This window comes from Cheilinus undulatus, linkage group 5 (assembly GCF_018320785.1).
Source record: "Cheilinus undulatus linkage group 5, ASM1832078v1, whole genome shotgun sequence".
Classification (NCBI taxonomy): domain Eukaryota; kingdom Metazoa; phylum Chordata; class Actinopteri; order Labriformes; family Labridae; genus Cheilinus; species Cheilinus undulatus.
The window spans coordinates 15,398,816-15,426,099 of NC_054869.1; the positions used below are offsets into that span (position 1 = coordinate 15,398,816).

At 37.6% G+C, this 27,284-nt stretch overlaps 1 protein-coding gene across 1 annotated transcript; it reads left to right on the top strand.

Moving 5' to 3' along the window:
* The first annotated feature begins 12,044 nt into the window (after positions 1–12,044).
* tgoln2 (trans-golgi network protein 2) lies at positions 12,045–26,039 on the top strand. The gene is made up of 4 exons (XM_041787367.1): positions 12,045–12,222; positions 18,255–19,300; positions 21,976–22,059; positions 22,639–26,039. The coding sequence occupies exons 1-4, from the start codon at positions 12,168–12,170 to the stop codon at positions 22,642–22,644; spliced, it is 1,191 nt and encodes a 396-aa protein (XP_041643301.1). The 5' UTR covers positions 12,045–12,167; the 3' UTR covers positions 22,645–26,039.
* Positions 26,040–27,284: the final 1,245 nt, after the last annotated feature.

Genomic DNA, 27,284 nt, shown 5'->3' on the forward strand with positions numbered 1-27,284 from the left:
GGACCGGCATCAGCCTAGGACTTCTGCACATCCTAGATATTTGACCAGATTCCTTTTTTTCAGAACCAGTCCACAAGCCACTGGAAAAAGGCCCATGATCTACTTTTGGGTCCTGACCCACAAGTTGGGAACCCCTCCCCAAAGGAGTTTATGAATTAACCCCATGGATCAGTGGGGTAACATCTGGGAGAATCTTCATGATTCCACTTAGATGTGATGCATCAGGGCTGGAGTGGGATTCATTTACAGCACTGGAGTTTCATAACTAAGAACAGCCCACTTTAGTCACAGCTTTTTACTGGAAATGTATCACTGTGTATTTAGTACATTCATTGTAGTAGTATATTAAGAATACAAGAATAAAACGTGAAACATCAATTTTAGCAAAGCAGGAGCAAAATGTACACACACTGGGACAGCAACACCTGTACCTTATGTGTTACTGTCAGCGACAATCCCATTAGACAATGCTATAGGGTCCTTGTACTGCTGAGGATACAAAATCAAGTTTTAAAATTCTCTCTAGTGATGACTATCATAATTATGACTTATGCAATTACAGGATTCATTAATTAATTTTCTAAGGTTTCACAGTATTGCAAGTCTTTAGTAGGCTAGCCTTAGAAGTCTTCCCGTCTTACTAACGTAAATCATAGTGTTTTTTTCTGTCCACTTCTCAAATAAAGCAGGTGTAGACTGTATTTTTTTTAAGTATATACTTACTAAATCCCACCTCCTCACTCTCATGGTTCTAGCTTAGTAGTGGTGGTGCTTCCTTCTCTCTCTGACAGTCAGCAGCAGACCAGATGAGGGGCAGCAGCTGCTGCACAGAGGCTACATAACAGCAGGGATGCTCTTTGAATAGAACTAATTCATATTGTTTACATTAGGCTAGATAACACCACATAATTCTCTGAATTCATTCATAAACGTAGACAGTAGTTTACATGTTAGATGTTGTGTTTTACATCTGGCACTGCTATCTTACCTTTCATCTCCACCTGGCACATCCACAGAGAGCTGCAAGCTTGTATGGAAAAACAAAAGTTTGCACGGTGCATTTATCTGTGGCAGGATCCAATACTCTAATTTTTTCAGTCCATATTTTTTAGTACCAGTCTTCTCATTGCCCTTTCTTGGGGCAGTGGGTTTAACCGTTTTAAGGAACAAACGTAATTACAGAACCATACAGTGCCTATAAAAGTAATCAACCCCTTGGATGTTTTACCCTTTTAATGATTTTACAAATCAATCATGGTCAACAAAGTAATGTCAGTTAAACAAGAATATGTAATGTAAAATAAGTGATTGCATAAATATTCCCCCCCTTTAAAAGCAAGTGGCCTAATTCAACAGAGGTCCAGCTAATCAGTGCAAGTAGTTCTTTAGTCTGAGACCAAAATGGTGCTTTTAGCCTTCAGACAAGACACTATATTTGGTGGATTCCAAACACTGCACATCATCACAAACACACCATTATCATTGTGAAGCACAGTGGTGGCAGCATCATGCTGTGGGGATGCTTCTCAGCAGTTGGCCCTGGAAGGCGTGTAAAGGCAGAGGGTAAAATGAATGCGGAAAAATATAGGACAATCTTATTCAGTCTGCAAGAAAACTACGGCTTTGAAAATATTTACTTTCCAGCAAGACAATGATTCCAAGGGTGCAGTGAAAGCTAAACAGAAATGGCTTAAAGACATCAAGGTGAGTGTTCTGGAGTGACCGAGTTAAAGCCCAGACCTCAATCCAACAGTGAATTTGTGGCTGGACTTGAAAAGGGCTGTTCATGCCTGAACCCTGTGCAACATGACAGAGCTTGAGCAATTTTGTAGCGAAGAATGGAGTAAAATTGTCCAGATGTGCAACCCGACTGAGACGTATCCACACAGACTCAGTGCAGTGATTGCAGCCAAAGGTGTATCTACTAAATACTGAATCGAAGGGGGTGAATATTTATGCACTTGCTTATTTTACATTACATATTTTTATTTAATTACTTTGTAGAAATCAGTTTTCACTTCCTCATTAAAGAGATGTGTAATATTTTTTGGCAAAAAAGCCAGATCATACACTGAAAAAGTACAACAATACTGTTGTTGGATTGATGTAACTTTTTGTTTTGTAACAGCCTACAATTATTGATTTGTTCATTAAATATAAATCTTCTATATTATCTTAATGGTTGAACCTATATTTTTTTATTTAAACTGGCAGCTGGACACCAAATTAAATTGGATCAATGTGTTTTTATTGCATTTAGCCTGCTGTGCATATGCGCATTTGTAACAACATCCCGTAGGTCCCGAGTGGATTCAAAAAATGCTTGATGCAACAGCAGCCATCACTTTCTGAGTGGCTTTTCCTCTACACTCCAGCACAGACATCCAGCAAACCAACTTCGACTGAGAAGAAAGTGCTAGGTTGGTAATGGAAAGGAAAAACATAAGCTTTGTGTGCAGTTGAATTAATCCAAATATAATGTATCCTTAGCCTTCTTTTCCCCTCCTTAAGAGATTGTGCTCATTGCTGAGGTTTATCTCCAGAGGTTACAAATATGACAGCCCAAGATCAGAGACTGTCAGCTTCTCGTTTTCCGAGATGTTCTTGTTCTTACGTGGTTGAAATTTCACTGCAAAATGCAAAAATCACTTTTTCAGGTTTTTCTAACAAAAATATGTGAACTCTCTTGATCATCCTCTCAGCTACTAGCAGAAATGCTGGATAGCTCAACCGGTTACCCTGCTGACTTTTGACTGGGGGATTGATGGTTCAAATCCCAGTCTGAAACATCAGGAGAGTGATATCTATTTCCATCCATACAAACTTGTCTTAAAGGGCAAAATATGTCCCCTTTAATACATTTCTGCTCTCCCATCGGGCCAAAGTAGAAAGAGTTTTCAGGAAAAATGTGTTGAGTTGACTTTCAAGACTTGTGAGAGGCATGGCGGTGCAGGTGTTAGCGCTGTTGCCTCACAGCAAGAAGGATGCTGGTTCGCTTCCCAGTCAGGGCCTTTCCGTGCGGAGTTTGCATGTTTCCCCCATGCATGCTCTGGGTACTCTGGCCTCCAAAAAAATGCTCATTAGGTTAATTGGTGACTCTGAATTGGCTGCGATTGGCTAAAGCCCCCCCCACCACCACCACCTGCAACCCCCTATGGGGTAATCTGTATTCTCTATTTAAGGCATTTGTAGAAAATCTAATTTGCTTTACTTTACATTTAAAATAATAACAACTATTATTTCTTAATTGAAACAACCTAAAAAAATACATTTCTCCAACCTTTATAAAATGGTTGTATGAACTTAAACATTTTAAGTTCAAATGAGTGGAATATTTATATTGGGTGATAAATGAAACATTTATTTTTAGTTTAGGACAATTTAAAATAATTAGGTTTGCTCAACCTTCAAACATAGTTTCTATGAACTTAAAAAATTTACCTTTACCTAATAAAAAAAAGATTCGATTCAAAATGTTTTGTGTAATTGATTTCTTCATTTTTTTAAAGTTCAACCAATGTTTTACTTTTTTCAGTGTAATGACCATAACTGATTTATAAAATCAATGAAAGGGTAAAACATCCAGGGGGGGTGAATACTTTTTTATCTTCATTGTAAGCTTCTGTTTCCAGTTCAACTGACATGGACGGACCTCCTGGACAAGCACAAACATTACTGTCAGGAGATACAGTGAGAGAGGGAGATACATTTTGAAATTCCTCTGTATGTTAATTAAGGTTAATCTACTTCCTGTTTGGATACAGAGCTGCTTTTTAATAACCCTCGACCCCCAAAATAAAGGTGCCAAAGACCAGGCACCCCCACCGTACCTAAAGGTGGTTGAAGCAGAGTTAAACAGTCATGCACATCCAAGAAAAATCATATGCAGACTATTACTAATTTTTAAACATGACTTTGATTTCAGTATAAAACTCACCAAATGATCTTGTTTTAGTTAAACATTTAACTAGTTTTATGCATAAATGTTTATAAAGATGGATAAAACATACAATGTGAAATAATTTAGACCTATTCTTTGTTTTTGGAAGGCATCTGGTGACGCCCTCTCAGTGTCCTGTGACCCTCATGTTGAGATCCACTGACTTACAATAGAGCGAAGATTATGTCATGAACTTCACCACAGAAAAGGTAGTTTTTTATGAATTGAAAATGAAATAAGGCAACAGCAATAAGTTGAATGTTTGATTAGGTGCAGATGACTTTACCTGTCCACTGAGCTGTCTGAGTTTTTAAAGTGAAATGAATCATTAAGGATTAAGGAGCAGTGGTGGAGATTTTAATATCACTGTGGCTGCAGTGGCTCACCTAAAGTGTGCTGAAAGAAACCATAAAGAATGCAATTTATATGTGAACACTACTTATAGACCTTAATTGCATCATGATTGGTGTATTCATGTTGAGAGCCCCCCTTACTTTTAAACCTACTCATTAAAAATGTTTCATGAACTTTTAGTTGTCATAAGAGCCGTAAGAGAAAACTAGCTCAGGCTTAAAATAACCACACACAGGTGGACTGAGGATGCATTTCCATTTGTGACACCGCCGCTCTGCCACGTCTCCCCGACTCTGTTTTAGGGAATCATTAGTCGTAATAATTCTTTGCTTGTTTGGCTGTCTATCTTACATCATTCCAGACACAAACCACACTGTTTCTGGTTCTGCTGCTTCCGGCTTTACCGACCCGTCAGAGAAATTACAGGTAATGAGTTGTCAGAACAGCCAGAAAATCTGCCTCCTCAAGGCCAAACATCCAGAGTAATGTTCATTTCTGCTCAGATGGGACGCTCATAATGAAACTCAGTCCCCAAGTGACTTCAGATGTGCTGCTTATAGACTGTTCTTTCATTAAATACATTTCCCTTACCTGGGACCTCCTGTTATCCTGCATGAGTTTCATTATAGTGAAGGAAATCACAATCTAATCTATCTAATCTATCTATCTATCTATCTATCTATCTATCTATCTATCTATCTATCTATCTATCTATCTATCTATCTATCTATTCCCATGCTCCATTCAGAGCGTAATGCCTCCCTGTTTATTTCTAATAACTTGCCTGGTTGCTTCTCCACTCAACATCTGCCATGTAAGCACGAGGTCAGATTTAATACATGTTAATTTTTGCTCATTAAATTCTTCCAATCTCTTGCCAAGGTTCTTTTTTGGGCCTTCCTTTGATCTTGAATGTATTCCAGGTTAACCCTTAGGTAGTTCTCAGGCGGCATAACGCTCTGAGAGCTGTCATGCGATTAAACAGGGGACAATTTTATGGGAAACCACAGGAATAACACACCCAAAAGCATGATTAAGTCCAAAAACACATCAGCACAGGCTGAGAATGAATATTTCATATGAATGTGTTTGTCATGTTGCGAGTTGGACTATGTCAAACTAAGCAGAAAAGACTGAACCATGTGTCTTCCATTGACTCATGACCTTAATACCCATTAATAACAGGATGCAGTGTTTGCTTCACATGTGGTTTCCCAAAGTGAAATTAATTGATTGTTTCGGTAACATTCAGTGAGCTTAGCAACTCTCAGCTGGTTCCTTTGTGTGGATAGGTATGTCTGCTGTGAGCTTAAGAACCTCCTTAATGTATTATTCATACCCGTTTGACCTTAAAGACGGAAATGCAAATGACGTTCAAGAATGAGAGGGATCATCGGACTTTTCAAATGTCAAATAGCCTGCCACAATTAAGACAGATTCATTACAAGAACCCACAGGTGCCCGGCACCCAGCTGAGATGTAAAACACCTCCAATTAACATTTCCATGATTATCTCATCTCTTAACTGCTGCACATTTGCTATCGCAACCCCTCAGTAACTGCTCTTTATTCCTGGTGATGATCAGCTGGAAAATATACTGACTTTATATGAACTATTTCACTTAAATGCACTTTGTCCTCCATTTTAATATGATTTTAGACCCAGTGAAGAGATTACAGGGCTGCATTAATATTTAATGCATTTACACACATGTTGAATAAACTGCTGTCATTATGTGGTTCTGTCTCGTTCTTTATATTGCACTAAACATCACTACTGCCATCTGGTGATAAGCTCACACACTGACAGTGATTATTTATACATCTGACCTGTAGGTGGCAGAAACAGCATGAACGCTTTAGAGGGAACCTGCATATCACTGGATTCACTTTAAAGTCTCTTTATGAAAATCATTCAAAGAAACACTCTGGGTTTCAATATTTAATAAACGTGAAAGAATAAATTCACCGTTGTTGTGCAGTGCACTCTGGGTAGTGATGTCAAATGTTCTTTTTTTAACATCTCCTGTGTTCACCATCCTTTTAAGCTTTTTTAGTTTTAACCCAAGTGCAGTTTTAGTGAAGAGGACCCTAAAGAGGAAGTTAGTGTCATGTAGATAGAGGTGAATATATGAAAAGAAGAATGATGCAATCAGAGTGTATTACACCACAGTGGTGCAGTGTTAATTTTGTTGACTAATTATTTTTGTTATAGTTTTTGTTTGCCTTTTTTCCCCTGACGAAAACGAGACAGTAACTAATAAAAACAAGTCCAACATGTCCTGATATTCCAGCTTCCCTTGTGTTCTGCTTGTTAACAAAGAGCTAAAGACAACAGCAGCAGAAACTCCACCTATAAAATTCATCCTATATAGAAGTCAAATGTTCAAAGTCAAAGATGATTTATTTTACTGTATATTTACTCAAAGTTAAAGATGCTGTCAATAATTTTCATTCTTTTAGCTACCCTGTAAACAAAATGACATGTTATATTTACACACTTGTCATTCATAACTAGTGTTCACAGCTCAAATAAAAACAGCTGACGACTGATGACAAGTTGCAAATGCTTTGGTACATCCATGCAAATGATTCTGTACAATTCTGTGTTTCCTACATTATCAGTTGCTTATGTCATGTTGATCAAAATGTATTATCATGGGTCTCTGCTGAATAGTCTCACCCCCCACAACATTTAGGCATTAGTTCATCTCATAAGTCTTTACATGCAAAATGGTTGAACATGTCATAATATGTCAAGCATATTTCTATACATTTCCATTAGACTTTTTTTTCCTAAATTTGAATTGGTAAATTGCTCCCAGGTGAATCTTGACTTTCTCTAACAAAGGAAAATGTGTGAAGCATTAGATCAACCAATGATCAAAGAATCTGATTGAGGAGAATTTGATGATTGAGGAATTTTCTCAGCATGTAGATGGAAAGTATATGATCGCCAGCCACATACACAGATGACCCCTCTGGCTGCCATGGATGCAGCGTGTGATGACATCACAGCCGATACCTGCAGAGGCTGCATAAGACACTCCAAAAGATTCTTTCCATGCAGCATCGCAATAGAAGATAATAATTGTGATGTGGATGAGAATCTGTGGCCCAACATACAGGAACATCAGGAGGTGTAGGAAGACTGCCCTGTAATTCCTACAGCACTGCATGTACAGTTTTCCCTGAGAAGACTGTCCTATGTTCACATTTCTACTTTTATTTTATTGTTTTTTTTCTTTGTGCTATGCAGTGCTGTCTTTCCTTTCTGTATCACAATGACATGGTCTGTCAACAAATCACAGTACAAACAGTAAAAGCGTAAATGTGAATCTTGTCCAGTCTCTTGCAATCAATCTCCCACAAACACTAAGGTGTAATTTACAATTTACAATAATTGTCTTCAAATCTTTATCCATAGTTTACATCAGAACATCCCTCCAGTGTACACGGTTATATTGACAACATGACTAGGCAATCTGACTGCTTTATCCGTACACAGTGACACAAGGACGTGTCATTCTGATGGCACTGACATGTTCATTGACACAGATATCTACTTTTGAGAGATGAACTAAGGATTTTGAGCAGGAGACTGGCTTTTGCAGGTAATCCATGGTGTTTTGCTATTTGTACGAATTGTTCTGAGAAATGCACTTACTGTTTTGCAAACGCCGAGGATGATTTGAGAAATGTACCAAAGCAACTGAGAAAAACTGTAAAGTAAAAACTCCGATTGAAGTCAGAATTCTGAATTCTGAGACAATGTAAAGAGAAAAAGCCAAAGATCAAAGTCATAATTCTGTGATTAAATACATAATTTTGGGATTGGAGTTAAGAAATCTGATATTACAGTGAGATTTCTAGGATTAGTCAAAGTCAAAGTAAAGAGAAAATAAAGTCAAAATTCTGAGATCAAAATAAAAAAGATTGAGATCAAAGTCATAACTCTGATATTAAAGGTAATAAGAAATCTGAGATTCAAGTCAGCATTCTGGGATTAAGGTCAAAATTCTGAGATAAAAAGCAGAATTCAGAATTTTCTCAGAATGATAACTTTTTCCTCCTCTGACTTTAATCCCACAATTTTGACTTTTTCCCCTCAGAATTATGACTTTTAAATCAGATTTTTACAATAACTTTTTTTCTCTCAATCTCATTATTTTGGCTTTAGTCTCAGAATTTGACCTTTTTTTGTAGAATTGGAAAAACATGCATTTTTTTTCCAGTGGTCCCAACAATGAAATTGTATTCCAATGGTCATATTTCTTCTTACACTGATCCAGTGGAAGAAATAACAATGAAATGCAAAACCTTCTTCCTCTGATGGTCTTGTTTGTTTCACAACAAACTTCACAGACATCAGCGATCATTTCAAAAAGTTTCTCAAACAGATAAAAATGTTCAGACTGTCTGTGTTATCGAGAATAACTCCCACTCTCCTGAAACTACATAATGCACTTTTAAAGACAAGCTTACAGCTTACATTTTAACCCTAAAAGCCAAATTCAGTTTATTTTTATTACATTTTAATGTACACAAAAATATGTTGTACGTCTTTTTATCAGTAGTGTTTTTGAGGACAGAAAATCAATTTGAAACTGTAAATTGAGTGTGGTGTAAAAAAATCGATTTTATTTTCAGGACATATCTTTCAGCCCTCACTGCAACCCGTGTAAGACAATAGAAGACAAGATCTACCAACAGGTGGATTAACCAGCCTCACACAGTAGCCTCCAATTATTCCGGTTTAAAAAAAACAGCAGTGAGAATCACTGAGCTCAGTCAGTGTTCTTAAATGTGTCAACGGCATAACAAAAGTCAGTATACAGTCAGATGCGTGTGTGTGTATGTATTTTGCAAGGGCAGATTGAAAAGGGGAAGAGGATTCTGTACATCCTCCCAGCTTGAATAACTGACTTTTGCAGCCAAACAACTCTATGATGACACATGAGGGCTGTTTCAATCACTTTTATGAATGGACACATGTTGGCCTTGAAACAGATGCTTTAACTGTAACCCTACTTTAACTGCACCAATAATGTTTATGTGAATATACTTGGATACCTCACGGTGTCAGAAGATGATTTCTTGTTGTTTAACTTTGGGATTTCAGCGTTTCAGGCTCATGTTTTCCAGAGTATGATGTAAGAACTACACAGTCTTACAGCTGAATATGACTGAATCAGGAATAAAACTAGTTTGGCATTAACATTTAGTTTGAAATCTTAAAATGTGCCCCCTAACAGCCAGTTTAAATCTCTTTTAAAAGAAAATTTCACTTTAAAGCAAATTAACTGTATTTTTACTGCTATTTTTTAACGATCTCTTCATAAAGACTTTTTGAATTACAAAATAAACAGACTGACCTTGTTGTTGTTGAGGAACGTCACATGTCTTTAATGGAAATGATGGTGGGATGGAAAGGTAGTCATGCATGTTGCTGACAAAGACAGCTGCATAAATGTGAAAACAGATGATGGTTAGTTACTATGTGTTTTGTATGGCAGCTGCAGTCACATTTGTTTACTACAGAGGTTTTAACCTGATATAAACAGCATAAATAGATGGTTTATGGAGAGTCATCACCAGACGTCCAGGAAAACACCCAGTATCACACAGCTTTGTAGCTCTAACTCCAACCCTATTACACAGTAACACTTTGAAAGCTTTACAATAAGATGCTTCATTTTCTCAGCTTCATTCCCTTTCAATATTATCACTCCATCCAGGTGTACCACCTCCTTTATTCCGATGACTGCATGAAAATATATTCACCTGTCAAGAAACGACTCAGGGGACAGACCCTGCAGAAAAAAAAAACTAATTTGCAATTACATTCCCAAAAATTCCATAAAAATGATACAAAATCCCCTGGAAAAAAATCCCTGACATTTCCATGAACATTCTTCAGTTTTTTTAGTGGACATCCCACCTAAATTCCCATCAAAGTCCCAAAAGTTAACAAGTGAACTTTCCCAGATTTTCATGAAAATGCTTGAAAATTTCTGAAAAAGTTCCCTTGAAATCCAAATCTAAATGGGAGTGCAGATGGTCGAGTGGTTTAAGGCGCTACCCATGTACCTGGGTCAGAGTCCGGCCTGTGGCCCTTTACTGCATGTCTCTCCCCACTCCCTTCCCTGTGTCCACTGTCCTTAGTCTATCATATAAAGGCATGAAAAGGCCCAAAAATAAATCTTAAAAAAAAAAAAAAAAGAGAAGAAAATCCAAATAAATTTCCCAATTTCCTGCAAAAATGCCCCCATAATGAAATCAAACAGGAACACTCTCATCATATATTTAACCATTATATTGCAAAGTGGATATACAGTTTTACTTGGTAGAGAAAGCTCTGCTCAACAGATGCTCCCTGACTTAATCAAGCAGCATGCTCTGACTTTCCAGGGAGTGCATAGCTAGAGATCCCCATGTGGATAGATACATTTAAGACAATGTGTACTGAAAACAATAAAATTAGTTCAAAGGCACTTAATCCATAATAGCCTGAATCTGAATATGAGGGTGCCACAGCTTTATGCTACAAAGGAGGAAGCTGGGGTGGAGGAGGCTAAGCTTTGCCAGCAGCAGCATGGTGCATCAGAATTAATGCATGAAGGGATTTGAGAGAGGTATGTGAGAAAAAGAAGTGTGATTGGCTGTGTGAGATGGCAGGCAATGGTTGGGATCAGCTGGTCCTCAGCTGATCCCTGCTGGGCATATGCTACCGTGTCCTCCATGAACTAACTCCAGCTTCGTTAAAGTAAAGTACACAGCAAAATTGACAGTGTCAGTTTAACTCATATAGAGTTCTAACTAAAGTTAAATCTAAATTGGTTTAGACCTCCTATAGTAAAACTACACTTTCGGACATCTTGAATATTTTACAATATAACAGAACTGCAGGCTTTCTTGATAAATGTGTGACAAGGTGGGTTTCTTCTGGTAAGATTAAAGCAGTCCACATTATTACAAGACCATGTGTACTGATGAAGATACACACCATGCCACTGTGTCACTGATTCTCTTGGGAGCACCAGTTGTCACAGGTGGGAACTCTAACTCAGTGGATAACTTTACTCATGGTGCAAATATGTCTCACATCAAAAACAACAGCAATCCACCAGAAACATGAGTGAAAGAAGCCCTGCAGAGATCACTATAGGACACAGGAAACATCCCAGCACGACTAAACACACGGAAAACACGCCTAAACACTAACCAAGGGCATGATGGGGAACTCAGCCCAACATGTCCCCCCTAGATTTGAAATAGCAGAGGGTGAAGCTTTCTCTGACTGACACTGGTGGATCAGCACTGTCAAATAATTCCAACACTAAAGAAAGTTTCACCCAGAGTTGATTTTAATGACAACTACTAAACCCTGAGATGTGTTGTGGAATCATTCTCTCGCTGTATGTGCTACTGTGTAGTCAACAGAAACGGGAAAAGTACAAGGGTATAGTACTCAGGTAACAGTACAGTTTCTCTGGTTAAAGCAGATGTTAAAGCACTGATTTCAAACTGTACACAAAAAGGACAAGTATCCAAAAAAAAAAAAAACTCACTCAATTTTAGTTATCACATTCACCCCTGCCCACTGGTGAAGCGTTATCATGACGGTGTGAAAGCGCTGAGCTGAAAGCCCTGTTATATCAGAAATGGCCGGTAGGTGGCAGTACATTCCAGTGCAGCGTGAGTCCTCCGCCGCAGAAGAAGAGCTGCTGATTTGTACACGGAAGCAGAGCGGACCCTGATGTAAAACCCTCCAACCTGTCGTCCCGCCGCTGACGACGGAGATTCACCGTCAGCTCAAAGAGGAGACAGCTCAACTCGCTTATTTGTGGGTTTTTATCAGCTTGTGGACGAAATGAGGGCGTCTCTCCTGATTCTCTCGTTAGTTTTATGTGGCTGCTTGGTCAGAGGTGAGTGAATATCGTTGTTTGACATCAAGGCTCCTTGTCTAGATAAATGTTTGTCTACGCAATAATCCCTTTTAGCCAATTAAACTGGCGGATTTACCAAAGTGACACGTTTTAACCCAGGAGAGAAGCTATTATATGGCAGGCCAGTCTCAGTGTCTGAAAGGCTGGACTCAAATCAGATCTCTTCACTGGCCTGTATTAGTTTCATATGAAATCACTGAGCTCTGCTGATTCTGATCTAGGGCGTCTTATAGTGACCAAACAGGTTTGGTTGAACTGTCCACCTCCACCTGGAGGCATTTCCTTTATACATGCCACGTGCCTTAAATGATTTAGTTTCGTCTTTGTTTATAATCAAATATAATACACATAAACCAATAACGTCACTCACTGTCAAAGTCATGAATAAGAAAAGAAATGTAGTGGGTATTGTTCATCCACGAACGTCACAACCAGTTTCATCTGTGAACAGTAGGGCCATATCTACTCCCTCTTTGGCTTCTAGACACTTCTAAGTTCCTGTTAAGTGCAGTGTACACAGCAGCTTAATCATACGGACAGATAATCAGCTCTGTCATCCTGAACCCGGCTGTTAAATGTCAAATAGCTTGTGACAGTTTGAACAAACACTGCTGAAGGTACAAAAGTGAACAATATGATCTGATCCCCACACCATGTTCTCCTCACAGAACATGGCTATGCAATCAGCTTATAATAAAGGAGCCAAGTCAGTTGATAAATACTGATACCGTTCCCTAAAACCTTCTTCAGATATCTAATTACAAAGACCAGGTTTTATGTGGTTTAATTTAAAAGTGGATGATTTAATTTTAGCAGATAATAACTAGCATGTATTCTTTACAGCAGTCCAGTATTTTACTACTATGACTGGCAGCTCGTCTGTCCATCTGTGTTGATTTGCACCCCACACCGTTGCTGAAATTGTCCTCGATACCTCTGAGAAGACTTCTTCGAAACTGGTGCTATAGAAAAATATCATAAATATGAACAGATTTTCAATTAACTCCTAAAATGCGCCAAGTCATCATTCGAGGACTTCTGCTGCATTTCATTTACCTTAAAAATCAAATACTGGAGCTTGGAAAAAACGTCACACCCGGGTTGAATGCCTTTCATTTGTAAGAGAAAGTGACTGTGCTTAAAGCACTTCTCTGGGCATCTATTAAACAAGATAATGCAGGAGATTTCTCACACATTGCTGTAAGAATCATTCGCTAATAAATAATGATTTTATTACTACTTAGTCAGCTGTAGTTGCTACTGCTGCAGAAACATGTTTGAACATGGGTCTTTTTCAGGTAGCCAGCATCACACGACAGTAAATAAGTCAAAAGGCACAGCTTTAATGCTCCCCCTCACTGTGTTGTTGGCCCATCATCGCAGATATGCATCAATGTGGAGATATGCTGAGTCATTATGCAGCTATTTGGGGGAAAACCATCCCTTTCCATACAAATTGGCCTTATTATTCATCTAATAATGGGGATGGTACCAGCACAGCATAGAGTAAAGATTAGCCCACTGTCAGTGAGGGCTGATGGAAGTGTGTGGAAGCTTTTATGTCACATGAACTTTCCAGAGATCAGGAAACAATTCCACCTCTGTATGACTTTAAAATAGATTATATGTAAATAATGCTGAAAAATATTACCCTGACATTGTTATTACTAAGCCATAACCAGGAGTTATCCATGTTATTTATGTGTGGCACCGCTATGCATGACAAGGATGTGGTTGTTTTCTTGGGTTTCCTTCATTCATATTTAACATGGCTTGCCAGAATCCGACCCATCTGTTGCAGATGCAGGCAGGAGTGGATGGCACTCATGGGGTTGAGCGGTAATGGTCAGAAATCCAGCGGGAGCCAGATTAAGAAAAGAGTCCTGCTCTAGTTAAACTAAGTCACACTTTTTTTTTCTTTAGAAATTTGATATCGCCACTTTTCTTTTCAGCTGACAGGATGTGGAAAATGCTGACCTCCTCCTGAATGTGAATTTAATTCATAAAAAAAGGAGCAACATAATGCCCCCCATTTCCTCTTGCTATTGTTGCATGTCCTCTCATTTTTCATACTCTCATAATTTCCTGTTGCCTTTCCACTTTCACTCTTTATTCATGTCACAATTGTCTAAGAGAGAAAACCTATAAATAGGAAAACTTTTACATTTTTCATTCATATGTCATAGTAGTTAGAGTGGATTGCACAGTATTAAAACAATAACAATGAGCAAAAAAATGTCAGACTTTACTGAAGAAGTTCTCATACTTTCATGCCTTGTTGCATTTCAGGGAGTTCTCTTTCCACGATTTATTGTCATGGCCTTTATGTTGAGCTTTAACAAGCATATAATTTGATTGTGTAATAAAATCATCGCCTCTTATTTAATTATGATGGGGGAGGCTGTCAGGAAGAAGACATGCCATTATAAATAAGCTGAGACAGAGCAAGGCAAGTTAAGAAAACAAATGTCATAAATTTCATGAAATACAACGTAGTTTACACTATAAAAAAGTGATATTAGGATCACAATATTATGTTATTTAGTTTGGCAAAAGATTGTAAGCGAGACCCTGTGATGGAAAGCATAAAAATTAGGGCTTTCAAAAGATTACAAATTTTTATGATTATTAATCTTAGATTTTCTCTAGTTAATCATGATTAATTAAACCCTTTTATTGCATTTTAAAATCCCACTATTTTGCATTTTTAGCTGTTTATGTGCCATTTTGGATTTTTCTACCGTCTGAAATTAAGGGTGATAACCTTACTGTCTAACCTGACACGCCAGATGGATTTGTTTCACACATCCATCTGGAAAACCACTCAAACACAGTGTTTGGGAAAGGGTAGAGCCTTTGAGAAAAAATAAAACTCAGAGAGTGATTGGATGAACGTTCTGTCTGTCACATCTTTACGGGCCAATCAGAGCAACAAAACACGCGACTTTGTAGCCACTACTAGGGAGTAACTCCATAGGGAACTGCATAACGCAAACAATGGTGAATCCACCTGCTTTGCAAGGTGACTTCCTGTCTGGATACAGACCTGCTTTTAGAGGTAGATCATAGATTTAAACAAAGACTAAACCATGGGAAAAAAATCTTGCTATGGATTGAAAATGAAGAAAAGATCATTTTAAAGATGCACATGACTTCTGACTTGTCGAACGTGCTGTCTAGGATATTTTTAAAGTGAAATGATGTAAAAGAGGATTGGTGGATTTATTTGACATCCCTGTGGCTTCATGGTGACCCTGACATGCCTTAACCAAAGTGTTCTAAAAGGGACATTAAAGCATGTGATCAATCACAGTTAAAATATATTAGTGAACTAGTTATGGACCCTAATTAATTTTGATTAACTCGATTAATCTTAACAGTCTTATTTAAAATTAATTCAGATAATTCTGAAAGAACAAAGAAAGGAAATCAAGTGTGAAAGTTAGATATAGAAATATGAAGAAAAGGATGCAGTTGTGTCTTGACCTGCTAAGGTAGTATTTGGAGCATTTGTAAAAAATTACAACCCCATTTCCTACTAAAGTGCGTAAAATATGAATGAAAACCGATTATAAACATAAAAAAAAACATTTATTTGATTTAAAATAAATCAAGACCAAATATGGATGTTGAAACTAAGAAATTGTACAACCCCAATCCCAAAAAAGTTGGGCCGCTGTGTAAAATGTAAATAAAAACAAAATGCTATGATTTGCGAATCTCATAAATCACTATTTGGTTTACAATAAAAAATGAACAATTTATCAGATGTTAAACTGAGATATTTTACCATTTCATGAAAAATATTAGCTGAATGAGTTAATATCTAAGCAGGGACAGGGCAACAAAAGACTGGGAAAGTTGTGATAAGCTTGGAAAAACACCTGATGGAAAAACTGTCTTGTATTTTGACTCATTGACAACAGGATAGCAAAAATGATAGGGTATACAGAGACTCTTAAGGAGGCTATCTTTTTTTAAGTAAAGATGGGGTGTTCTACTACGGTGGCGTATTGCATTCACTTGAAAGATATTATCTCGTAAAAACAGGAATTTATTTGTTTTTGACTTTCCTGTTTTTATGAGATACTACCTCCTCTGTTACCATCAAGCATAAAGAGAACAGGTCAAGCGAACAGTTAGCTGACACAATTTGGCGTGAAACATGTAACTGTTACCTAAAACACATTAAAAAGCCTACGTTACGTACGCTACGTTACCCTCTAATTACTGGCTGATAAATGCAGCAACCAGTCATGCAGGGGAGCGTCGTGAGATACTACCTCCTCTGTTACCATCAAGCATAAAGAGAACAGGTCAAGCGAACAGTTAGCTGACACAATTTGGCGTGAAACATGTAACTGTTACCTAAAACACATTAAAAAGCCTACGTTACCTGTATTTACAGGTAACGTACGCTACGTTACCCTCTAATTACTGGCTGATAAATGCAGCAACCAGTCATGCAGGGGAGCGTCGTGAGATACTACCTCCTCTGTTACCATCAAGCATAAAGAGAACAGGTCAAGCGAACAGTTAGCTGACACAATTTGGCGTGAAACATGTAACTGTTACCTAAAACACATTAAAAAGCCTACGTTACGTACGCTACGTTACCCTCTAATTACTGGCTGATAAATGCAGCAACCAGTCATGCAGGGGAGCGTCAGGGGGAATCCTGTTTTTATGAGATAGTATCTCATAAAAACAGGAAATTCAAAAATAAATAAACTCCTGTTTTTACGAGATAGTATCTCGTAAAAACAGGAAAATCAAAAATAAATAAACTCCTGTTTTTACGAGATAGTATCTCATAAAAACAGGAAATTCAAAAATAAATAAACTCCTGTTTTTACGAGATAGTATCTCGTAAAAACAGGAAAATCAAAAATAAATAAAAAATCCTGTTTTTTTTTTTTTTTTATGAGATAGTTATGTCGTAAAAACAGGAGGATTTTTTTTTTCAAGTGAATGCAATACACCACCATATTCTACGGCAGAAAGAACATTTTAAAAATCATGACATTTTCATATGGATTTGCAAAGAATATGTTGGTTTTAGGGATGCACGGTGTTGTGTTTTTCAGACATTAGATATGCTAAAAAAAAGGTCAGACAATTTTATTCTACAGTAAGTGATAAATGTATGAATTCAAATAAAGAAATCATTAACGAAAAACTGGAAGTATTTGTATTTTTTTTGGATTACATGTACATTCTATGCTAAAAGTATTTTAAACATTAAAACCAAATAAAGATTTATCTACCTTTTTTGAAAGCTGCAAGCAGCCCTGTAACAACCTGGAGACTGACGATATTTGCAGCAGATATGTTGACTGTAAGTATTTGCAGAAATCTGCATATGTGCTGTTACTGACAATATCTGCTGAAACCAATATCACGCCAATAATATTGCAGATTTCATCCACTGCATTAGAAATTTCATTAATTTATTCAGAGACTCTAAATAACTCTATGCAAGGCACAAGACCAAAAAAAACCCCAAAAGATTGGATGTCCATAATCTTCAGGCGCTATACCCTGCATTAAAAACAGATACATTGTGCAAAGTCTTAGGAGCTCCTCCAGAAGCCGCTGTCTTTAACTGGTTCATTGTTGCATTTTAAAATGCTGCCTGAAACTGTGCCATGCATTAATCCAGAAATGGTGCTACCTTCTCCGGATCTGGGCTCATTCATGATTAATTAAGGTAAAGTGGAAAACTAGCATTTGGTCTGAAGAGTCAAAGTGGGTTTCTGTTTTAGAGGAGAAGGACCGTCAGCTGTTTAAAAGCCAGCATCCATGATGGCATGGGTGTTCGTGATTGCACATGGCATAGGTAACCTGCACATTTATGTAGGTCACATTGATTCTGAAATACTTTTATTTTGAGGAAACATATGATGCAGAAGAGACACTTTTTCCAGGAAAGGCCCACCTTTTTTTTCCACAGGACATTGCTGAAACCACATTCTGTACTTAATACATTCAGGTGTGTTTCCTTTTTACAGGGGCTCCAACTGATGTCACAGCCAACTCCAAAGACGTCCAAAGCACACCAGGTCAAACAAAAAGCAATGATGCTCCATCAGCTGGATCCAGTATGGCCGAAGAGAAGCAGAATTCAACTGAGAGTAAAGGTGCAGGTGCACCAGACACCACTGACAAAAAGTCTGCTGGAGCAACTGGCAGTAAAGTGACAGGAAGGACAGAAGCTCAAGACCAGTTGGCAAAACAACTGAATAAGACGGCAACAGAAAGCATCAACAAGATGAACACAGAGACACAAGTTGCGAAGGAGGAAAAGCCAGCCACAGAGGATGCCAAGAACAAGACAGCCACAAACAGTACAGGGGGTGACGGCAAGCACACAACAGATAAAGAGGAGGCCAAGAACAAGAAAGGCACAGGTGTCACCAAGGATGAGACAAGCACAGGAAACGGCAAGAACAAGACCGCCCTAGAGGGAAACAAGGGCACGGAGGACACAGGGGTTGAAAAGGCCAAGATGGTCCCAGGGGATGGCAAAGACACGACGGGCACAGGGGGTGGCAAGGACAAGACAGGCAAGGACAAGACAGGCACAACCAAGGACAAGACTAGTACAGAGGCAAATAAGGACACTACAGGAACAGGGGGGGCCAAGAACAAGACAGACACAACCAAGGACAAGACTAGTACAGAGACAAATAAGGACAAGACAGGCTCAGGCGATGCCAATAAGGAAGTGAAAGGTGCGGAGGATACCAGTAAGGAGAAGACAAATGCAAAGGACACCAGTAAGGCCATGGCAGGAGGACAGGCCAAACCAGGACATACAGATGATCCAACTGAGCAACGAGAAGAGGAAGAAGAAGAAGGGGAAGAAACAGCAGGAGAAGCCTTAAATAAAAAGCAGAATGTAGAAGAAATAAATAACAGAAAAACAGGGGACAGAAACAATTTTGACCCATCTGGGATGAGGGATGGGGAGGAAAGCAGCCATTTCTTCGCCTACCTTGTTACCACGGCTGTGTTGGTGGCGGTACTTTACATCACATACCACAACAAGCGAAAGGTACATGACCTTTGTTTTCTCTTGTCTCCTTCAGGGGTATTTCATGTTTCCACTGACCCAGATTTGACTTGCAAACATTATTGTGGCCTGTGCATTCAAGTTGAAACGAAAAAGAAGATAGAATGGGAATTTCCATCTTCATCTTTGCTCTTGAAACCCATAAATTAGTAAGCTAGTTCTCTTACAGTTTTGGTTTAAGTTGTGTTTGATGTCATGGAACAACTGTACCGTGGCGAAACTGCACAGCTTCGTAGCAAATGTAGATCATATTTAACAGCTCTAAAACGGTCCCTCTCTACAATCAAGGCACACAGACACATGGAGTCTTCATTCACTCTACATAATGTAGTTTCAGCATTTTATATTATTTCCAGTCCTGATGTTAAGATAGCTTACTGATTCCTTGTGGTGGTCTTTATGTACTGTGATAGACATTTATTATCATTTATTGATAAACCATTAGCAACAAATCAATCAGTTCGTTTCCTATAAAGGCTAACTAACTAGGGGATTAACATGCATTTGTTAGGAGACACCTTTACTCCTGCACAGAGTGACATGGAGCACACAGAAGATTCATCCTTCCAGTTTTTGCTAGTTGTAGCATTGATCTACATATCTATATACTAGATGTAAAGGTCTGGTATTATAGAACAGGGAAGGTAAGCTGAAAATGCGTGTCAAAAGAAGATGACAGAAATATCACAGTATATAAAAAAAAGGGAAGTGCTGCCACAGGTTTGACAGGTACAAGAAGAGCACTTCCTGTTAATCTATGAAACAGTCTGTGAGCGTCAGAGATTTACTTTCACAAGTTACCCTTTATGGTTTCTTCACATTTAAGTGCTTTATAAACCTTTTAGATTAAAAACACTGTAAGAATCAGGATGCCACAACTGGTAAACAGGACATCATATACACGGATTGAACTGATTTCATGACTCTTAATGGTTTTTTTCAAACTTTTTTGTTTCCTATCTGAATATTTGAAAGAATTGTGGGTCATAGTTTTATTTCCCAAAACATTTATGCCATTAACAGATGTAGACCTGATGTAATGTTTGCGTCCTTTTACCATCAAGACCATATCAGTGATTCCTTCAGTCATGTTAATGTTGGTGCATGATGGATTATCTTTCTGTTCTTAAGTTGTGATCAATTTACTGCAATGCACAGGTGAAACAAGTAACAGAGTATTGTAGTCAAGTTAAAGTACAGTTACTTTGGTTAAAATTTAGTAAAGTTAGAAGTACAAGTACTGGTCTATAGATCTGCTCAAGTAAAACTAAAATGTAAGCTGTTCAAAGTTTAGTCAAAGGACTGAGTAGCTACTTTTGATACCTGAGGGCTTTCACAGTAGTGCTGCAGGATTTGGTAATGCTTTTCGATTACAACTAAACTGGACTTTTTTCATTATATTTTGATTAATTGTGGAATTATCTGATATGTAAATATATATTATGTGTAAATATTTAATGCCATTTTCTTTTTATTTTGTAATCTGCTTTGGCAATAACAGATCTGTTCATGCCAGTAAAGCAAATTGAAATTGAATTGATAAGATTATGTAATTGCACAGCCTGATATTGCGAATATATTTATTGTGCAGCACTATTTCACAGTGAAATATGAAACCTTCCTTAATGTGCAATAACTGCAAGAGAACATGAATCTCTAACCAGTTTGTTTACTATGAGTGACTTAAAATATAACAGCTGTTTAAGGATGAAATGTGGGATTATTGTCTCGCTATCCACTGACAGTCATGTGTTACAAGGCCGAACTACTGACCATTTTTCTCTTGTTGCTATCAGAAAGCTTGGACCTCTTTATTCTGGCTTGTAGTGGTATGTTTTTTTTACCCCTGACTTGATGCTTTTTAAATGTAATAAAGTGCAATACTTCCCCAGAAATAAACTTAAGTAAAAGTTAAAGTAGTGATTTCAAAAAATACTCAAAAAAGTACAAATGCACATAAAAGCAACTCACTTACAGGGATCTGAGTAAATGTAATTAATTACTTTCCACTTTTGCTTAAATGCTTGCTGGAAGGCAGATGAAGTCAAAAATATCTTGGTTTTTACCTTTTTATCCCCCATGCAGAAAAGCTGAAGGTTTTTAAAGTTAAGTCGTGACGAGGACATAGCTACAGTGGTATTTTAGAAGACAAAAACAACTGCAGTGATGACTCAGATCATGATGTGAATGTGGAAATGCTAGCCAAGACTCAGTGGATGAGACATATTTAAAGAGAAGAATGGTAATCATTTTGATTTGATTGATAATTTTTAAAATGTTAAACTTTAGGGCAAAGGTAATTATTACCAGTTTAACAAAGGGTGTAAGCATCTAAATGTTGTATACTATATCCCTATCTGTAATTGAGGCTAAGAAACAAAGATTTTTGGGACCACTGAAATCCTATGCATTTTTTCAAAATCCTAACGATTTATAGAGGTTGTTTTTAAACAGAACTCTATGCAGGTTTACGTCTTCATGGGTTAAAATGGACTGGGGCAAAATTGAAAACTGTTCTGTGGTCAAACAAAAAGATAACCCAAAACGCACTGACATTGCATCAGGTCTTTAAAGTAAAAGGACATCAGTTCTAAATGGGTTAAATAGTTTTTATATTTAAAGCATTTCTGAATTACATTATCCTTTTCTAATTCCAGATAATTGCCTTTGTTTTGGAGGGGAAGAGATCCAGATCTGCACGACGACCCAAATCCGCAGATTACCAGAAGCTTGACCAACACGTACGTTTCTGATACAAAGAAAACAATCCTTTTCAGAATCAGATACTACTGAGACCTCCTGGGTACAGCTAGGAGGAAAAAAGATATGGCATGGCCACAACATAATAAGAAATGGGCATAAAAAAGTAAGTTTTGGGAACAGCATACTGTCTGATGGCCATAAGATAAGTGATACATGGGAACAAAACAATTATATTTTGGCCATAAAAGAAGCATTTTAATAAGTGCCTATTGGTGGTCATTTCCATGGATTAACTGATGTTCTGTCATTTAACATAAGGGTTAGCACTGTTAACTTCATTTTATTACATATATGGATCATATTGAACTAAATTCATTTCATTTAAGCTGAACCTTTACCTTATTTATTGCTCTCTCCTTTATCTAAGCGCTTGTTTAGTTCCTCAGCTGTAATCTGGAGTATCTGTACTAGAGCTCTAATATTTAATTTCCATGCCTTATTATGTTGTGGCTATTTCTTTTTTTTTTTACTTCCAGATGTCACCAGGGGAGCTCTGTAAAATGCAAAACTGGCAAAAAAGATTAATTTAGTGAGATTTAAATTCTGTTTTCTTTCAGATGTGATCCGGATTTTTTCTCTCAAAGCCATTGCAGTTCATGCAGCTGAAAACATTACTGCTGATACCAGAAGAAGGCGAATGCATACTGACTTAGATATTTCCCTGGGGTAGTTTGTGTGGATATCACCTTGTGTTTGAAACTCCTACCTTTGATGCTTTTTGTATGACTATGCAGATGACACCATTGCCTTATTGAGAGATTTAGAGCAGTGGTTCTCAACTGGTCTAGTAACGGGACCCACAGACCTCTTTTAAATGTAAAATAGTGACTTGAATTTCTGAAGATTTACAACCTCTCTGATTTATTTAATGGAAATTGTTGCAGTTTGAACCTTGGATAGAACAAAACGTGACTGAAAGAGAACAGTTCATCCTTTCAGAGGCCCTAGGAGAACAGTTTTATACAGATTTCAAAAAATAAACATGATTTAGAATAGATGTCATTAAACAAACCAAAGTTTACTCTTGGTTAGATGGAGCAAAATAACAAATATGGATGTATGTCCACTAATGACTTCTGTACATCATAGTCTTTTTGCCTAAATGTTTTTTCCCCATGCACACATTCATGACCCATTAAAAACCACCCCATCACCCACATTTGGGCCCCAACCCACCAGTTGAGAACCACGGATTCAGAGAAATGCTGTGGTGGTTTTCAAGCATGCTGATTTTGCACTTGTGTCTTTTCCGCTTTGAAGGCAATCTTGACCTGGCTAGGGTTCTGACTCAGGATATTTCAGTAGCAGATGAGAATATTAGCTTTGTGGACGCCACACTTTTTGTCCACTACATCAGTGATATCACTGTGTACCTGAATAAGCCATCTGAATCTTTTTAAATACTGACAGTGTATAATTCTTTCAGGTTGTTAAAAATTACTTTAACAAAGTTTATCATGAGTACCTTTAGATGTATGAAAGTTTCAGAATGGGATCTCTGCTCGCATTTGTAAGGTGTCGGCAAAATGAATGTAAAAGCAACCTTAAATTTTCATGTGACAGGTTAGCACAATGCTCACCCACTTTAACTTGTAATCTGGTCAGGAATAAAGGCTGTGCTTTTTTTGGAGTTGGATGAGAAGATCAAAAGGAATAGGATATAACACCATATCAATCTTGTAAATACAAAATTAATCAGTTATTGTAACCCCAGCATATCTTCTTGAGATTAACAGCTACACTGACTATGTCCAAAGTAGGGATGCATGATATTGGATTTTTTGCCGATATGCTAATATTTAAAAATCAATTTTAGCTAAGACAGATATTGAAATTTAACGCTCTGAGACCGGTGTTGATATACAAGACACCAAGAGAGGTGTTATTCAAAGTTAAATAATTTTTGAACCATAGATCAGAGCCACTTGTTTATTCACCTGAAAGCCCTCTGCTGTGCCGTTCTGATGATGCTATCCACACCTTCGTAGCTCTTATAGAACGTTTTCTAGCGAGGCTGAAACTTGGGTTACTTTCTGGGGTCTTTAGAGATTACAGACACACCAGTAACTCTGATAGTGAATGTCTTTTATCCATTTATAATTCATTTTTCTAACATTCCTGTAGCTGGCAGGTTTGCCCGCTTGTCTGTTTGTTTTCCAGAATGTATGATGACTGGGCTGTGACAACCAATGGCAGGCTGTTCCGTCGTCACATCACATTTTGCCGGACAGTGCACATTCACAGACTAAGAAACTGTAGAAGCAAGCCTGAATGACTCATAATGGCGAAAAAGGGACAAGGAGGATATTTTTAAACTTTTTTGTTCCCAAAGAAATGGTAGAGCAAGTTGTTGCAAAAAAAAAAACCTTAGTCATTAATGTTTACTGTGTTTAACATAAAAATCTTTGATTTCTAATTTCTGATTTGTTTTTTTCTTTTGTCTTTACAGTTCCGTAGCTTCTTTTAAATGCAAGTGGCATTGCTGCAGCACAAATATTCTTAAAGCCCAGGTTGTCCTGACAAAAGGCTGTTTAGAGCTTGATTGGCACCACAGGGTTGATGTTTTATATGCTTTTTAAGACAAAACGTCCAGGCAAGACACAGTGGTTAAAAAATAGCATAGGGCTCAGAGGGTTGAATGTAGTTCAAATCTAAAACTTCAGTCCTTAAAATACAATTTAAAGTTCTTAGATGAACATATTTATACAATTCAGACCTTAAAACATAATTTTGAAGTACAAGGAATGATGATGAATAAAGAAAAAGACATCAGCTGGGTCTGTTGGTCCAGCCTGAAAATCCACTGACTTTGTTTTATAGCGGCCAATAGTTATAGCTGATTTGGTTGATTTTTACAGCCTAAATATTGGCAGAAATTTTCAGATCTGCAGATAATATTGTGCATCCCTGGCCCAAGGCAACAAAATCAGGCTTCTACTCGCTCTACAGTGCACACATTCTGTCTCTTAACTCTTACTTCCACAAAAAGTGACATGTTTGGGTTGAAACCTTTTTGACCTCCTTTGAAAAGAGCATTTTGCTAAGGCGTATTCACTGACTGAGGACTGCAGCTTCATATTTAGCACACAGGAAAGACCATCTTCTCATCCAACTCTTGGCAACCACCAAGACTCCAGATATGTTGAAGAAGTCCTTTGAAAATATAACAAACTGACATGTAAAGCCTCTTTATTTATCCACACTGTTAGTGAATGGAAAACTATCAGTGTGGTTAGACTGGTGTTATATTGGCTCAGTCTTTAATCTATTTATATGTGAACTGACAGGCTGATTACAGTATGACTGCCCCACACCTCTGTTACTTTTTCTGTCTTATAGATGAACATTTCCAGTCTGTGCCACTTGTAGCTCTGACAGTGATCTAAAATGTTTCAGGTTTAATTCTAAGAAGTGTTTGGTAGGAGGACATTGACCCACAGCTGCATTGTTGACTGATGGGAGTGCACTATAAATGGAACATGTCTTTATGGGATTGGTTTACCACTATAACAGTTTAGATCTCTCCGGTTGTAGATGTGTCTTTGTTTAGAAATAATGTGCCAAATTGTGTACATTTTAACTGTGAGTTAATGTGTGATTCTTTTGTGCCTGTTTGCTTATTTAAGAATATGTTAAAATTGGCAGAAAAAAAAGTTCAAATTATGTCCTACAGTCTTATTTGTACTGTCAAGTCATTTTAAGAAATAATTTTTATATTCAGATTCGTTTACAACACATTGACATCTTTGTGCGTGACAAAAACAGCAAAATTCACTTGAAATTATATGTAATTCCAAAATAAAGACCTGCTAAAACTGGAATGAAATGAGCATGCGTTTTCAAAGTGGCTCAAAGATTTTGGTTGGAATGGCTGCCCGTTCTGTTGTCTCTCTAATTGCACAAGTGTGTGAGTTAAGCCAATGTTGATGAGAATTGATTAAAAAATAAAAGACTTTTGTAGGCCTATTGCAAGTCTCTGAGTTTATCTACTTCATTTTGCTCACTTAAAAGCTTCAGGACTGATGTAGGTTCTTTCCAGCAACAGACTTAAACAGGGGTGGAAGGAAAACAAAAACATCAACTTGGACTACTGTGATTGAAAATTGTTTTTGTGCACTTTTTAAAATCATTAATTTTAATAATAATGATAATAACTTTATTTATATAGCACTTTTAAAACATGGGTTTACAAAGTGCTTTGACATATGCAGAAGCAAACAGGAGAACAAAGTAATAAACCCAAACAGCGTGACATGCAAACATCAGCAGAATTCAAACACTTGAAGAAACTAACCAAAAATATGGACGAGATAATAACTCATCAACATCAAAATACATTGAAACATGGACATCACAGATATCAATCAGAGTGTAGGCATGAAACCATACTACACAGCTAAGACATCATGAACATCATCAGTATGCAGGCAAGACAGACATCAAGTACCATAAAAGAGTAGGAACAGGAACCCAGGCAATGCAGGAACCCAGCTACACAGGCTGAGACCAAGAGGACCAAAATAAAGGATGTGAGAAATTAAAAGAGACACAGGAGTAAAAACAAAACAGGAAATAAACAAAAAAGGCAGTAAAATGTAAATGAAGAGGGCAAGACCAATAGTAAAACAAGGTAAAACAAACACTAAAACTGTAAAAGCAGTAAAATTGACCAATATTATAACAAAGGTAAACTAAAGGGAAGCAATAAAAACATAATAGCAATAAAATGAGGAAGACAGTAACGATTAAAAACAGCTAAGGGGCAAGGAAGTAAAATGAGGTTGACAGGGAGTAAGGGTGAGATTAAGAGGAAATGAAATAAGATGGGAAACTAAAATACGTAAGAATCTATGACACGATAAAAACTAAATAAGAAGAAGGAGAAGATGACAGGGAACGCAGATGGTCGAGTGGTTTAAGGCGCTACCCATGTACGCGGGTTCGAATCTGGCCTGTGGCCCTTTGCTGCATGTCTCTCCCCAATCTCTTCCCTGTTTCCGAGTCTATCCACTGTCCTTCCTCTATCAAATAAAGGCATGAAAAGGCCCAAAAATAAATCTTTAAAAAAAAGAAGAAGAAGAAGAAGCGGTTTAAAAGATGTAAATGATTCTGCATGCCTTAACTGCTTGGGCAGGTCGTTCCAAAGTTGAGGGGCTCTGATGGAGAAAGCCCTGTCACCCTTAGATTTGAGTCTTGACTTCGG